At 45.8% G+C, this 14,542-nt stretch overlaps 1 protein-coding gene across 10 annotated transcripts in view; it reads left to right on the top strand.

The window, feature by feature from the left end:
* MTCL1 (microtubule crosslinking factor 1) overlaps positions 1–14,143 on the top strand; it is a 124,047-nt gene extending 109,904 nt beyond the window's left edge. For 7 of the 10 annotated variants that reach the window (XM_033087243.1, XM_033087240.1, XM_033087237.1 and 4 more), the window contains 4 exons: positions 923–1,219; positions 2,978–3,009; positions 6,068–7,607; positions 12,966–14,143. In XM_033087243.1, coding sequence (XP_032943134.1) covers positions 923–1,219; positions 2,978–3,009; positions 6,068–7,607; positions 12,966–13,160 — 2,064 coding nt within the window. In that variant the 3' untranslated portion in view covers positions 13,161–14,143. Of the gene's footprint in view, positions 1–922; positions 1,220–2,977; positions 3,010–6,067; positions 7,608–10,347; positions 10,405–12,965 lie in introns of all 10 variants that reach the window. The other 3 variants (XM_033087245.1, XM_033087244.1, XM_033087242.1) reach the window with 1 other exon arrangement.
* Positions 14,144–14,542: the final 399 nt, after the last annotated feature.

Below are 14,542 nucleotides of genomic sequence, written 5' to 3'. Positions count from 1 at the left end.
CCTGGAATCGGGCAGGCCAGAGGAAGTCAGTGGTGGTTTCCCTGACAAACAGTGAGCTTCACAATGTGTCCAGCCCCTGTAGCACCCCCTCAACCTAGAATCAATGACACCCAGTGATTATAGAGGTGTGCTATCCCCATTTACAGGTGAGGAGACTGAATTGAGAAGAGTTGTGGACTTTACACCTGCTAGCAAACCAGCAAGCCATGAAACAATGGTTCCAATTCAGGTCTTCCTAACATCGACACTTCTTGAGCTTATCAAGTCAGGCAAAAATAAAATGTGTGTGTATATGTGTGTGTGTGTGTGTTTGTTTTTGTTTTCAGTCATATCAGATCTTTAATTACCTTTATAGTAAAGATTTAATCATCTCAAGCAAACTATAAATTGTTTTTGACACCCAGTGATTATAACCTAGTTTGATCACTCAGGTTATATATAGGGCCCATTCCACATAATTTGGAATTAGTGCTCTGTTATTATTATGAAACTCTGCTGGTTAGGAAAAAATTAAATTCACCCTTAGAAGTTTGCTGTCACTGATGGTTTTCCATTGAATATTCCTTAAGTTCTGAAGGTAATTACAAAAGAGAGTTCTAAGTATGTCATTTAACAATGTATAGTTTTATGTGAGTAGAGTACTCAAAATTATATACAATAACATATAGATTTTTGTCAGAAGGAGTTGGCTTGTGTCTGGTTAATGCAGATTTTCAGTCCAGATAAAATTGTGAGTAAAAAAAAAAAAGTCACATTTTTAATGTTGGGTTACATTTTGAAATTAAGGTCAGAATTTTAAGAACATTTACTTCTTCGAAATGTGAGCTGTGGAATTATAGATGGATCCGTCTGTAATTATAAATTGTGGAGAGTGGTCTTAGGAGAGTAACAAAAAATTGCTTTCATTTTTAAAACCCTTAAGTTACAGAAAGAAAACAGTCCTCGGAGAGGTGGCAGTTTCCTCTGTGATCAAAAAGAAGACAATACTCACCCTTTTGCCCTCCCTGGAAGCCCCCGAGTGCTCCATCCAGTGGGGATGTGGCCCTCCGCGGACGCAGACTCCACCTCATTTGCAGACCGACCGCTGTCCAAGCTGAAGGAATCGGACAGGTGCTCAGCCCGGGAGAACCTCTACTTGGATGCCCTGTCTCTGGATGATGAGCCAGAGGAGCCTCCGGCCCGTGAACCCCAGAGGGAGTTCAGGAACTGCCTCCCCGAGGTCGGCCTGGGTTTTTGGGTCCAGTTAATTACTACAGGACCAATGGGTTGTTGGGAAACCGAGACATGTGTTTGGTAGGCTCCAGGGCAGGCGTAGAGCAAGGTTGAGTAAAAATGAAACCTACACAATGCCAAGAGCTTTGCTTGGTGGTCTGACCCCAAACTGCTAGCATGTGCTACAGTCAGTTTCACTTTGCCACCTCATCTTGGGTTTGGAAATACAGGGCTCGTGTCCGTGTAAACAGAAAGATCTCACAAATGGGCACGTCCAGTGAAACACACAGGAGGAAACATCATTCTAGGAAGTGTAGATCTTCAACTTTTTAAACAATCATAACACAGTCTTCTCTGACCTAGAAACCTTACTAATGACAACAAAAAATTCAGTTTTATAGAAAGTACCTCACATTTGCAAGGAACGAATGTCACCAAACAATGACATACCATAAATATCTCATTCTGTGAAAGGGAAAAAAACCCAACATGTAGAAACAAAATGTAAATTAGATCAGCAAATAGGTGAGCCAAACTCTGTGCTGAAATTTCCATAGCACAGCATTAGGTTTTTCCGGTTATGTCCTTTTTAAAAGCAGGTTTTAAAAATTGATTTTAAGAATAATTATCTGTGAGTTAATTTAACAGTTGCTATACCTGTCATTTAACCTGTCTCAAGTACTTAATAGACTTAGAAGAATTCCCGTTAAATAGTGTTGAAATGTAGGGAAATTATATTAGGTTGGTGCAAAAGTAACCGCAGTTTTCGCATATTATTTTTAACTTTTTAAACCACAATTACTTTTGCACCAACCTTCAGTCATGTGCCAGTGAGGTTCAGTGCCCTCTCTTTAGCGATATGTACCCAGTTGATGTGACATCGCCAGTATGCCACCCTGTTGGATCTATTGGCAATCTCACATGATCCAGTTTCACAGCAGAGAGAAGGCAGCCAGGGATCAGGAGACTATTAGTGCCAGCTCCGCAGTGGCCTGGACCCCACACTGGTCTGCATGGCAGCGACTCGGCCAAGCTCACTACGCGGAAGCTCCCCAGGCTGTTTACTGTACTGACGAATGCATTTCTGTCACCGCCAAGGACTTGCAAGGATCCTTTCTCCTTCTCCAAGACCATGTCAGCGTGCGGGTGTTTTCTCAAGACAACCTGTGTTCATGTTGTTCTCTGCCAGCTTAGTTGTCATTCCTCATAAGCAGAAGTCACTGTAACTTGATCTCTGATTCCAAATGGCAATGTTTAAAACCAAGAAAGCGCTCAAGCCTAAGTATGTCACACCAACCTCTATAAGCACGGCTTAGACCAAGGGACATCAGCCTGCTAACTCACTCAGTCACCCTCATCTTTCCTTCTCCCACCTCCTTTCTATCCCCCCCTTCCCACCACCACCATTCACACATGACATCCAGGTCATTACAAAGCCAGGTTTGAAAGTAGTCAGCAAAGTCCTTTGAGGAAGCACAGGAGAGCCACTTCTTCCATGACAAAGTTTATAGCCAGTTTTTCTCATTCATGTGGGCTCCTCCCTGGACTGCAGAAGCTCCAACCCGTCATCACACTGTGGATTCTGGTTTTATTATTGTACTTCAAAGGGGTGAAAGGCAGGAGCGCTCGGAACCAAAACTAGGCTCCGAGTACATTTTCAATGGTGTTTTCCCAGGGCAGGAGTGCAAAACAAGTCACTTGCACACTAAAGGCTCCATAAACAACCAGTATTAACTGACTCAGAGAAACCTATTTCTTCTTATAGGAAGAAGAAAATCACAAGGGAAATCTTCAAAGGTAAGTAAGATTGATGAGAACAATAGTAGACAACTGAAATAAAATCCTCTTTGTCATTGCGGTCTATTGTAACTCTCTTCAAAATGACTTCTTCAAGTAAGACTTCTGAATAAGTAGTTGCTTTATTATTTTCATTTCATAAATATGGTATTTTCCAAAATTAGCAACAAAAAGTCCAGAGACATGCGGTGTTCATGTGTGTATTAGAGTTAAGGTAAGAACTTTGCAGTTGTAGTTGTGTGTTGTGTATATAAAGGAATAATTGTCTTAAATGGTTTTTTGGTTTCTGGAAAGTCCATGGAAACCCCTCTCTTCTAATTTAAAGTCTGAAAAAAACTCCCTCTTGATAGGCTGTGAGACATTTTATATACTGTACATTTAAAAGCTCTACTAGGAGGATTTATTAAAATATTTCCCAGAAACAATCCTTGAAGTAGATACAAAGTACTTGATGTCGTTGATGTTAGTAATCATATATTTTAGGTCATCTGTATGATGGGACGTTTCTAAAAAGACACATATAAGCAAATTTATTTAAATTTAAATATTAAAAATACACAACTGAGAGGTAAGTACAGAGCTTTCCCATAACCTCCTCCCCCCGACCCCCACACATAGTCTTTTTCTTTATAGATGAATATGTGCTATTTCCACTACATACATAAAATTTCTCCTCTGGCCCATTTGGTATTTTCAGATCTCCTTATCCCTGGTTTTTCTATGAACTTCGAGTCCGTGAATTACCCTCTCCTTCCCATTTTGCCCTTTATCAGATTCACCCAAAACCTAGAATTGCCTATGGTACATTTCTGTCCTTCAAGCTCTGTCATGTCTGGTCATTCTCAGACTGTACAGGACAGCACTTGAGAACTTGGGCTCAAGAGGCAAATGGGCTGAGTACAAATCCATTTTTGCCTCTCACTAGCCATGTGACCAGGTGAGTTATGTTACTGATTTGTGCATAAGCTTCCTCATCTGTAAACAGGAGGTATTTAGGGTTTTTGTTTACCGCTTACATGTATTAATACACGTAAAGCAATGGCTGCCCAGAATAAGCAGCAAGCAAAGTTTAGCTATCATTATGTCCTCCACTTTTCTTCCTTTCTTAGCAGAGCTACTCCATGCACTGTAGCTACAGCTGTTTATTATCTTAATTGCTTTTGTTAATTTCAAAAGTAATCCATGGTTGTAAAATGTAAACAATATCACAATGTCCAAAGTAAGAAAGTACATGCGTCCTCCCCATCATTTCCTTTTCCTTCTAGCTTCATGCAGTTTCGTGTGTTCTCTCCCTACTTTCTTATATGTATCTTGATATACCCACACATGTTTCAAATGCATCTTAGTTTTTGTAGTTCTGTTTCACTTTGGATGCTGCTTAGGTTGGTGTGTTTCCTTTCTCTGTCCACATTGTCTCTGTTCCACCATATCCCTTCAAACTCTGAAGGCAAAAGTCTCCACACAGGTGCCACTGGTTTAACTCTGTGAGTAGATCCTCTATGAGCAGAAGCCGGGGTTAGATGATCTACATGCAGACAGTGTGGAAGGCGCAGGGCTTCGGTATCTGCAGAGCACTTGCAGCCCCCAGTAAACAGTGTTGTGAAGCTCATTGTTACTTCAACAATTCCTTGACTGGACCAGAGACAAGAAGAGGAAAAATCGCTCTTGTTGGAAAGCATAAGACCTAGTGACAAATTGACCCATCCGTTTATTTCCAGCACTGGTGATAGCCAGCTTTCTGTTATTCAGTTGGCCACTGGACAGTTTGCAGCTTATTTCTAACAACAACAACAACAAAGTACCACTGACTTTCGCCTCTAGTGAGAAATAACAAGCTGGAATGCCCCATGGCATTTGTAGCCTGCTCTTTTACCCCATTGTGACAACCACCACGAGAGGATGTGCCCCGGGGTGAGGGCAAAGACAGAGCTTTGCTGGTTCTGTGGGCCAGTCCATGTGATACACAGACCCCAATTCTGGCCTCACCATCATTAATGGGTCCTATAGTGGAGTGCCTCTCCATCTGGGACCCCTTCAGCAGGGTCTGAGCTGGTCTAGAACCCTAGGTATTCTCAAGCCTGTGTTTGGGGGGTGGGCAGATATTAATATGTCCTATGAGAAAGTGGTGTAGTTGCAGAGACAGTGAGTCTGCATACATCTCACCTCCCCGACTCCCTACCTGGAGGGATTCCAGGCCAGAGGGTCCAGGGCCTGAACCACGAGGCATGGCCAGCCACAAGCCTCCTTCCTGACCACTGCTTCTTTGCCCTGGGTGGGCTGACAAGCTGTCCGAGCACTCCAGTAACTTCCTGTCTTAGCATGTCAGAATCGCCAGCCTGCCCAACCCTACAGGAGGTAGTAAATTCATGTCAAATAAAAACATATCAAATTAAAGTGCTAATAGATTGAGGAATCTATATCCACATTCACGTCTATCAGGCAGCAGCTTACCTAAACTGGCTGTTGGTGTGGCTCCCCTGTCATCACCCTTCATCGTGTGCATGTTTGCTACGGAAGTCTTCCTCCTGTCCAGGAACACAGGAGGAGCAAGAACAAAGAGAAGCCTTGACTATAAAGAGAGGGAAAGGGAGAGCCAAGCCCCATTGGCGGATTTGGGCAGGGCCAGATGGAACTGAAGGCACTGGTCAGTAGATGGAGAGGCCAGGCCACAGCCGGGTTTCCCTTCTTCCTGTGGAGCACCATAGGCTAAAATGAAACCATCCAAAGTAGGTAGACCTTAGCGATGACTGCCTGGTAGCCCCACCTTTCCACTTATTCCGACAGCGTTTGAGGGTTGGCTGTATTATATTCTGACCAATACAAAGCTCCTGGAACAATTCTAGAGCAATGAAAAATCCATTAAACATCCACAGGGTCAGCTCAGGAGTAGAGAACATCAAGCAACCGGAAAGTGTTCTAATAGTTCAGGTGGAGACTGACACATACGGACACTTCTTGTGTGGGCAGGACACGTGCTGCGCTGGGTCAGGGGTTCGCAGGTCGGCGGGCTGTCTGCTTAATGGGCAGCTGACACTGTCTTCTCTCCCACTTTCCCCAGGGCAGTGTCTGTGTCCTCCATGTCTGAGTTCCAGCGCCTGATGGACGTCTCTCCCTTCCTGCCGGAGAAAGACCTGCCTGCTGCCAGCAGCAAGGAGGATGTCACTCCACCCCTGTCTCCTGATGACCTGAAGTACATTGAGGAGTACAACGGCAAGAGCTGGGATGAGAAGCCCCCGGACCCCTGGGCAGACAGGACCGAGGGGGCGCGGGCAGGGAGCGATGCCAGCACCGAGCCTTTCCCTGATTCCTCCTGGTACCTCACCACGAGCATCACCATGACCACGGACACCATGACCAGCCCAGAGCACTGCCAGAAGCAGCCCCTGCGGAGCCACGTTCGCACCGAGCCGTCAGGGGTGCGGGTGCTGCACAGCCCGCCTGCGATCCGCAGGCTGGACAGTATCATGGTGGCGGGCGGTGAGGGCTCGGGTCGGCCGGAGCCTGAGGGCCCGTTTTCTGCAAACAGAGCCAGAGGGGGCACAGGAGACACAAAGGGAGGCCCCGCAGAACACATGCTTAGCAGGTGGCCTTGTGGCCCCTCCAGGCACCCCCGAGACTATGGGGAGGGAGGGCTACGCCCCCTCGATAGTGCTCTATGCACCCCCCTGGGTTTCACCTCCCCACTGCACAGCCTGGAGTTGTCCAAGAACATGAGTGACGATATGAAGGAGGTGGCCTTCTCCGTCAGGAACGCCATCTGCTCTAGTTCCCCTGAACCCCCGGTCAAGGACATGGCCTGTCAGACCAATGGGTCCCGGACGACTGGGACGCAGACTGTCCAGACTATCAGCGTCGGCCTGCAGACCGAAGCCCTGCGTAGCAGTGCCATCACCAGCAGCCCCCACAAGTGTCTCACACCAAAGGCGGGGGGTGGTGCCACGCCCGCATCGTCTCCATCCCGTGGCCTTAGGAGCAGGCAGGTGGCCCCCGCCATTGAGAAGGTGCAGGCCAAGTTTGAACGCACATGCTGCTCCCCTAAGTACGGGTCTCCCAAGCTGCAGAGGAAGCCCCTCTCCAAAGCTGACCAGCCAAATAACAGGACCTCCCCAGGGCTGGCCCAGAAGGGGTGCAGCGAGTCGGCCTGGGCTCGTTCCACCACCACGCGCGAGAGCCCCGTGCACACCGCCATCAATGATGGCCTCTCCAGCCTCTTCAATATCATCGACCACAGCCCCGTGGTGCAGGACCCCTTCCAGAAGGGGATGCGGGCTGGGAGTCGGTCTCGCTCGGCAGAACCCCGGCCAGAGCTGGGCCCAGGCCAGGACACTGGCCCCAGTTCCCGGGGACGGTCACCCAGCCCCATTGGGGTTGGCTCGGAGACGTGTAGGGAGGAAGGGGGAGAGGACACGCCTGTGAGGCAGGACTTATCTGCTCCCCCTGGCTACACGCTCACGGAGAATGTAGCCCGGATCCTCAACAAGAAGCTGTTGGAGCATGCCTTAAAGGAGGAGAGGAGGCAGGCCCCCCAGGGCCTCCCAAGTCTCAGCAGTGACAGCCACATGGGAGAAACAGCCAAAGCTGAATCAGGGTCCATTGAGGTAATGAAGGTTGAGTATTCCACACCTTCCTCTACTAGCTCTTCCATTTAAATTTTGGGAAAACAAGTTTGAACCTGGGATTGTCCCAGGTCAAGAATCCTGATTTCAAGAATCCTGGTCCATAGTGTGTTCTTGTGATCTGGGGAGATACCAGGTTTATAGGAGAATGGAACAGGCAGAAACACAAACCTTCTGTACTCGAAGTGATCGATGCTCATATGTTTATCTGGGCTTTTCACTTGGAGTCATAATTTGCCCTTTCTAGATGAATTTATGTCCTAGGAATGTATGTGTGAAGTATGTTAAGAGTTGTGTCAGGGCTTTCTGCGTGCTCCAGATCTTTCTGTGTGACAACACGAGAGGTATGCTGGAGAGGGTTTGAGAGTATGGATTCTAGAACATCTCTCATGAGGAACTACAAGAACGGCTGGATTCCAGTGTTGGCTTCAGTGCAAAGTAGTAATCTTACATCTCACAAATCACGTACTATCTCTTTGTCCATGAATCCCCCTAGCAATAAAACCAAGTGAGGCAAATAGATGCAACTGAAATCTTGCCTTCATACAACGTGATTATTATTATTATTTCCCTCACACATCACATGTTATCACATTGCATATGACCTCATGTCTTATCACATTATTATTACGTGATTATTACTGTATCCCCCTTAACAGTATTCTCAAATCAGTCAACCTTGAATTCTGTTCTGATGCATATCCACACATGGCATATTTGTACCATACCACTTTCAAAGACAGTCCCCATTTCCACTTCAAGAATGAGCAAAAAAAGATAATACGTGCCCAATGATAATGTGGGGTGATGCTGGCCTCACTGTTCACGTGGTGCTGAGGACATGGTCCCCAACCAGCCCTTGGTCAGTCACTGTTCAGGAGTGATCCCACATGTAGACTTGAGAGTGAGCCCTGACCCACCGGTAGCCCAGATGGACAAAGTCCACACCCGTGGGATCCAGATACCCACAAGCATTCTCCAGGCAGGGCAGCCCAAGCAGATGACAAGGGTTGGAGAAAAGGAGGAGAGCTCCCTGAGCTTCCCCTGCTTTCCCACCCACCATGGGCTTCACCCATGGTGAGGAGAAGAGGAAGATGTCATTCCACCTTGTGCCCCACATTTCCCACAGTGGGAGCAATGAGAGTCACGCTCGCAGTCTAACGCACCAAGGGTATTGAACTCACAATACAGAGTTTAAATCTGGACTAGGTTAGACCACGTGAAGTTGCCAGTGACCGATGGAAGCGTCAGTGCCATGTGGTTCAACCTAACTTGACAGCATGGCCCATGTGTTCTGAAGATGCGAGTCTGTGATTGGGTGGTTCACATGCTCTGAAAAGGACAGATCCCATGATTGAGTGTTCTCAGGTGGGCTCTTCTGCGGGCTTCTGTTATGCCCATCCCTCCGGAGCCCTCAGGTAAGTGAGTTTCTGCGGCGGAGGGTCTATTTGTGTGAATGCCCTGCCTTTCCAGGGCTCTGGACCAATCAGCTGAAATCAGGGCTTTCTCCAAAGCATTCACTGGTTGTGTCTGTAGTGTCCATTTATATTAGAGACTAAATAGGAATTAAATTTTAGGAACCAAAAAAATGCTTTGAGTTACTAACAGTGAATGCTCCAAGCAATCTATGGTGATATAAAGAAAATGGTTTAATGACTGAAGCACAGCTCTAAGGCCTGAACATGGTTTTATCAGTACAAAGCTGTACACTGCCCCCTTTGGTCCTTTCTGAAGTGTCTATTTAGGTTTCCTTCTTACTTAGTGTATTTGCTACCACGAGACACGATTGGCGACTTTGAGGAAAGCATAGCACAGTTTCAGGGGTTCAGAACCTGCTTGGAGCTCTCCCTGGCACTGTTCAAATGTCGTGGGTTCTTTTTTTTCCTTTTTCTGTTGGATCTGCTTGTTCTAGAGTCCCGTAGAATTATTCCCTGTCTGAATCGACTTACTGTATTAGGCCCACTGGAGAGCCCTTCTAAACACTCCATAAATTATGCAGTAGTTCGAGGTTTTCATTCCCAAGTCACCAGAACTAAATTTGATTTCCCGAACTGCTCTGAGCACCCTGTGTGGCCTCTAGCCCTGAGTGTTCACTGGGAAACTGGACATCTGTGACACAGGGATCCTGGCTAGGACTGCATAACAGGAAATCTCCCTTTCTCCCCTCACTCTCACCTTGCAAGCTACTTATTCTGTTTCTCTTGAAGCCATAGCACCCATGCAGTAATGCAGAGAGAAGCTGTAAGGAGTTCTGGTGTGAAGAGAATGAGAATGATCTGGAAATGGAATGCTATTCTTTCCTCCTATGTCTAAGTGGAAATTGAGAGGGGAAATTTTTGGTATGGGCAGCGGTTGTTTGATCATTGTAACTAAATCAAGTCTGGCTGTTCTATGCTCTCTGTTTCAAATACAAGAATCCTGTGACTTCCATCTCTCCGCGCGCCAAAAGGTGTTTGAAATGTTAAAAACCAAAGGGCTACTCAGGGAGGAATAGAAACCAGAAGGGAGAGGCTGTTCTGCAGTGAGGGTCCCTCCTTCCTCTGAACGGAGGCAGAGGAGAGATCTGTGTGTACACGCCGCTTCTGTGGGACCCCACAGTTCTGATAGCTGTCCCTGGAGCTGGCACTCTGCTTGTAGACGTTAAGCCTTTACTGTTCTTCTTTTTTTAAAAAATACTTTTCAACCTACTTGCTTTTCTTTTCTTTCTGTCTGTTCTGTACAGAACCAAACTGTCTTACTAACTGCCCCCTGGGGACTCTAGCCCTGCCTGCCTCATGCCGTAAGTGCTTTCTTCCTTCTTTCCAAACATTCTGAAGAGGTCATTTGTGTAACATGGGGTTGGCATCTGACACTAAGAAATAAGGCAGAATCATCCCAGATAGATCTGCTCCCTAATGGCAGCTGCCAGCACTGGTCCCCGGGCCGCCTGGATAATCCCATTTGCCGAGTGCTGACTGCTCCATGTAAAGAAAGACTTTCAGGTTATAGAGATCCTGCTGAGATTTCCACTTCCTTGTGCAGTTTGCAGCCAGTATGCTTTCAGAGGGGTAAAGGGACATTGACTAGGAGAGGGGACTGTCTCTGGCACAGAATACCAGAGCCAAGCATTTTGAGCATCGTTGAGCCAAGCATTTTGCCAGTCAGCCAGGACCTGCAACCAGTATTTGGTAGCATGTGTGCACTACCACATGCTGTAATGAGGTGTGACCATAACGCGATGAGGCGCCTCTCTTTTTTCTAACCACAGCAGAAGGAATAAAAGCAAATGCATCTTGTCCTTCCAAACACTGTCGATGACCTAGTAGGTGCTCAATAAATATCTGTTGATTGAATAAACAATAAAGTCATTTCCTGCCCCCAAAAAATATTCTCACAGAATTGCCTTCAGAACCTAAATTGAGGCACATGAGAAAATACCAACCTTGTTTTTGATCAAAGGATATGGTCACTCACCCGCCTCATCTCCTGGTCTTCACTCAAAGTGCTGAGTACCAAAATACAGTTGGCTGCCAAAGACTAAAGAGGTGCTCCAAGGATCAAACACCCACATGGCACACTGCAGTGGCTTGTCAGAAAAGGACAGCATTATTTGCTTATATGTGCTGGTGTGTTACTAAAGAAAAAGTGCTTTTCCTTGAACTCATGGTCTCAACATTTCTTCCTAGAGGAGACAAACAGATGCTAGTGAAGAGGTGGCACAAAACTAACGGAAAGCCCATGCTCATCCAGCATCAGCCAGGTGCAAATGGGATGCATGGTACTGAATAGACATGTAGCAGCAGCCTCACTTGGCGCGCACACACACCTTACGATACCAGCAGCAGTGACACCAAAAGACAAAAAACAGTAGCAGATTTCCCAAACCGTATGTTCCCTCACACCCTGGGCTGAGGTGCGGTGAGGACAGAGCTCACCGCCGCGTTAGTTCACATTGCAGCCGTTTCAAGTGCTGACGGTGTTTTCACAGATGAGGTGCCTCTGGTTGTCATGGTTATTAGCATAAGTGCTTTGCTGATGAAGTCTTCCCTGTTGTCATATAAAGTGCCAACCACAAGAGAGGCAGGGAACATTAAGAAGTAGTCTGCAGTGCGAATGCTCTTTTTCTGCTGACTCCACAGGGAGCCAGCCACCTCGCTCCATCACCTCTCAGAAGCATCACGTGTTCTGCCTTCCATCTTCTTCCTCCCTGGTCACATTGTCTGTCACGTTGTCCTTCAACACAGCGGCCATCTCTTCCCTGCCGTTGCTCCCCTACTCCGCTGACTGAACATTCCTCATTCTGGTCTTTGCAATTGCTTGTCACCTCTCTTTAAATCCTCTCACCTACTTCCTGACTGGCTCTGAGGATCTTTGCTCTGTGTCATCCTTCATTGCACTAGTTTATCATCTCAGCTTTTTGTTGTCTGAGTGTCATTTGGGCAGTTCTACCCTGTAGAAATCATCATTTTCCCATGCTACAGCTTTTCACATTTCTCTGCGCCGGCAATTTCCAGGTTTGAGTGTCCTTTTTTCCTATTGTATAAACTGAGGACAAGTTGCTCAACATTCTTTAAAACGAAAAAATGAGCAGTGGCCCTTGAGAAGTATTATAGGTGATTTGCAGCATGGTTGAGTGTGTCTTGCATTATCTGTTCTCAGAAGGTGTGGGATGCATGCAACACAAAAGCACAAGTGCACTCTGATTCCACTTTTTAAAACGCCACTGCAAGGAAGAGCCATTAAAGAAAACTAGACCTAAATTAAAATTTCTGCCTGCGGCATTTTTTCCATGTTGTGGGAGTTTGTTTAACCTACTGCCAGTCATTTTGGAATAAACAGTAGCAGAGTTTCTTTTAAGGTGAGTCTCATTGCTAACACAGCTGGATGAAATCATAGGTTTCTTCATGCCCCCAAAAGACCAAGGCATAGGGAGACTGACCTCTTAGGACCTGTCACTGTTGCTAAATACATCATTCAGGAGGGCCAAAATGATAGGATCAGCTGGGTCGGAATATGACCCTGTGGCCTGTGTAGACCACACGTGGCCTGTGGCTCTCTCCACCTTCCATATGCTCCAGCACAGGTCTGAAGTGCTCTGTAAACATACCCATCTCATGCCATTGCCGTTTTTGATCCTAATTTGAAAATTTCACATTACTGTCGTCACTGATCATTCATGTTGAATTCTTTACTTATCATTTTAAGTTATTCTCCACGAGCAGAATATAAATTAACATTCAGAAATTGCCCTTGGTCTATTGCATTTAACTTGAGTCTGTCGAGAAGTGTGTTTGGGGTATATCATCCCCTGGAAGAACTGGCAGTCTGAGTAACCCTGTCTTTCTCTTTCCGGCTTTGAAGGAACTACCTTGTTCCGCACTAGCTCCATCCCTAGAACCCTGCTTCTCCAGGCCCGAGAGACCAGCAAACCGTCGCCCTCCATCCCGTTGGGCCCCATATTCCCCCACTGTCTCACCAGCTCAGTCACACGGAGACCCGACCTCCTTGGAGGAGCTTGGTGATGAAGAACTGCCCGGGGAGAAGCTACAGCTGTGACATGATGCAAGTTTGCATGGATTATCACGGAATAATTCACTGTAATTTGCATAACCACACCATCATCATCAACCAAACTCCACCCATAAGGAGAGATCTGGTTTTCCCAAGGTCAAAGAATGTTTTTAAAAAAACACAGCTGCTGAATGTTCAACCTGTGAACCTGAGATGTTTCTAGAATGAAACAGTAAATGTGCCTGTAATAACTTAATTTTTTTCATAGCTCAGAAAACTATTTTTGTCTCCATCTTTTTTACACACAATATATTAAACAAAAAAGGTAAATAAGATATAAATTTAAAAAATAAAAGTTTTAAAGACGTACATTTTAAGAGATTCTGAACACCGTCTCAATACTGACTGCCTCTCTGTTAAATTTGCACTGTTCCATTTTAGTTTGGTTTACTTCCACGTTGAATTAGAGTGTTTTCAGTTAATTTTATTTTGTCAGTGTTCTTGGTTTTTAACCATTTTTGAAATGTTCAGACTGTCTGATTCAGTGAACTTTCTATAGTGAAAAAGCCATGAAGCCAGTAGACAAGACAGATATCTTATGTACTGGAGGGGATACATGTCAGCATTTTGAAAAAGGTACAGAGTCCTTAGCTGGGCTTACCAAATTCTCTGTATAATCCACATATTCTACTCTACTTGCACGTCTTCGGGTTCGAAGCACTGGGGTGCATGTACATACTGCTATTGTGGTCTTACCATCGCCTAAGTGTGAGTCGTCTGTCCCACTGTGATACATTGTGAAATCCCTCGTACTGTATTTTTGTTGTCTTATTGCATTGATGATACAACAGCAATGACATTTTTAAGTTATTGTTTGAAGATTAACTGGCAATATGCAGTGTTTACTCAAAATTTTCTGTTTAAGGAAAAAATACTACAAAAAGTCATGAGGATACCAAATTGAAACAAAGGAGGGTGCCTCGGAGTCTGTATGAGACAATGATGAAGTAGAAATAAAGCCTTTACAAAATGGCAGCCTGTTCCCGCCTCTCGTGTTTCATGCGCCCATCATCTTTTCCTGAGGGCTCAAGTGGAAGGGCTGCAGCCAGGGGCAGGCGGGAAAGGGGAGATCTTTAAAAAGGCAACAGCTGTTAACATATCTAATTGGGAATGCATCATGAATGCATGACTACGTCGCAGTTTCATTGTACTCCCTAAGAGTGTCCTGGGATAGATAAAAAGGCAACTTCGTATTGAAAAAGCCAAAACTGGTGAGTGTGGGGGTGTGAGGAAACTGGCCACAAATAAAAATGTGCCCGGCCTCTCCCTCTCCCTTCGTTTGGAAAGTGGGAGTGGCCAGTAACTCCAGAACAGACATTTTGCTCCCTGATACTGAGATGTATTTGATAGAATAGGAGTCTATAAAG

Source organism: Rhinolophus ferrumequinum, chromosome 19 (assembly GCF_004115265.2).
Source record: "Rhinolophus ferrumequinum isolate MPI-CBG mRhiFer1 chromosome 19, mRhiFer1_v1.p, whole genome shotgun sequence".
NCBI classification, from domain to species: domain Eukaryota; kingdom Metazoa; phylum Chordata; class Mammalia; order Chiroptera; family Rhinolophidae; genus Rhinolophus; species Rhinolophus ferrumequinum.
This window is presented reverse-complemented; position numbering and strand designations above follow the sequence as displayed.